The sequence below is a fragment of the Pocillopora verrucosa genome, chromosome 12 (assembly GCF_036669915.1).
Source record: "Pocillopora verrucosa isolate sample1 chromosome 12, ASM3666991v2, whole genome shotgun sequence".
In the NCBI taxonomy this organism is placed as follows: Eukaryota; Metazoa; Cnidaria; class Anthozoa; order Scleractinia; family Pocilloporidae; genus Pocillopora; species Pocillopora verrucosa.
In genome coordinates, this window is record NC_089323.1 from 9,745,217 (window position 1) to 9,745,875 (window position 659).

General features: G+C 38.4%; 1 protein-coding gene across 1 annotated transcript in view; it reads right to left on the minus strand.

Moving 5' to 3' along the window:
• The window catches only part of LOC131794928 (mRNA export factor GLE1-like), a 687-nt gene extending 272 nt beyond the window's left edge, over window positions 1–415 (minus strand). The window contains exon 1 of the mRNA XM_059112496.2: window positions 1–415. This exon is cut by the window's left edge and continues 272 nt beyond it. Within this exon, the coding sequence (XP_058968479.2) occupies window positions 1–415 (415 nt within the window).
• Window positions 416–659: the final 244 nt, after the last annotated feature.

Here is a 659-nt window from a genome sequence, read left to right on the forward strand (position 1 = left end):
TTTTCTTCTTCAGATTCTTTGGTACTGAGTCATCACTTTCCTTTTTTCTTTTCGCAGTTTGCCCCATACGTTCTAGAGCCTTCTTTCGCATGTCTTCGGCTGCTGCCTTGTCATTCTGGTTGTCACTCTCCAACTTTTCTTTAACAGCTTTTTCCTTCTCAAGGATTTCTTCTAAGAGATCATCAAGCTCTGAAGTTTCAACTTGAATGCCGCTAGCTTTCTCTTCACTCTTTAGTTTTGCAGCCATTTTCTTGGTAAGGAGGTTGTAGCGGTCTCGTACGGACCTTGCAGTCACCCGGAACTTTGGACATGAATTTTCGCTTAACTTTTCTGCCAAAGATTCCCAGGCCTGCCCCCTTTCTGGACTTCTGATTTTAAATTGGTAGGGCTCGATCTGAAGAACCTCTCGACACATAACGATATCGTGGTCATTACTCCACACGAAATTTGGATTTCTGCCAAAGTAGATAAGAAAAGGATTTGTGAGTGATTGTGCTAAATAAAAATTTAATTAATCCACTATTTGATATTACAAAATCTTTTCATATTACTTTGCTGTTAAAAGAGCTAAATTTTAAGGGAAAATTTACCGCAATGAAAAGATCGAAAACAATGCAAATTATTTTATTTCCGACCTCCTACATTTGCAATTTGTTCTG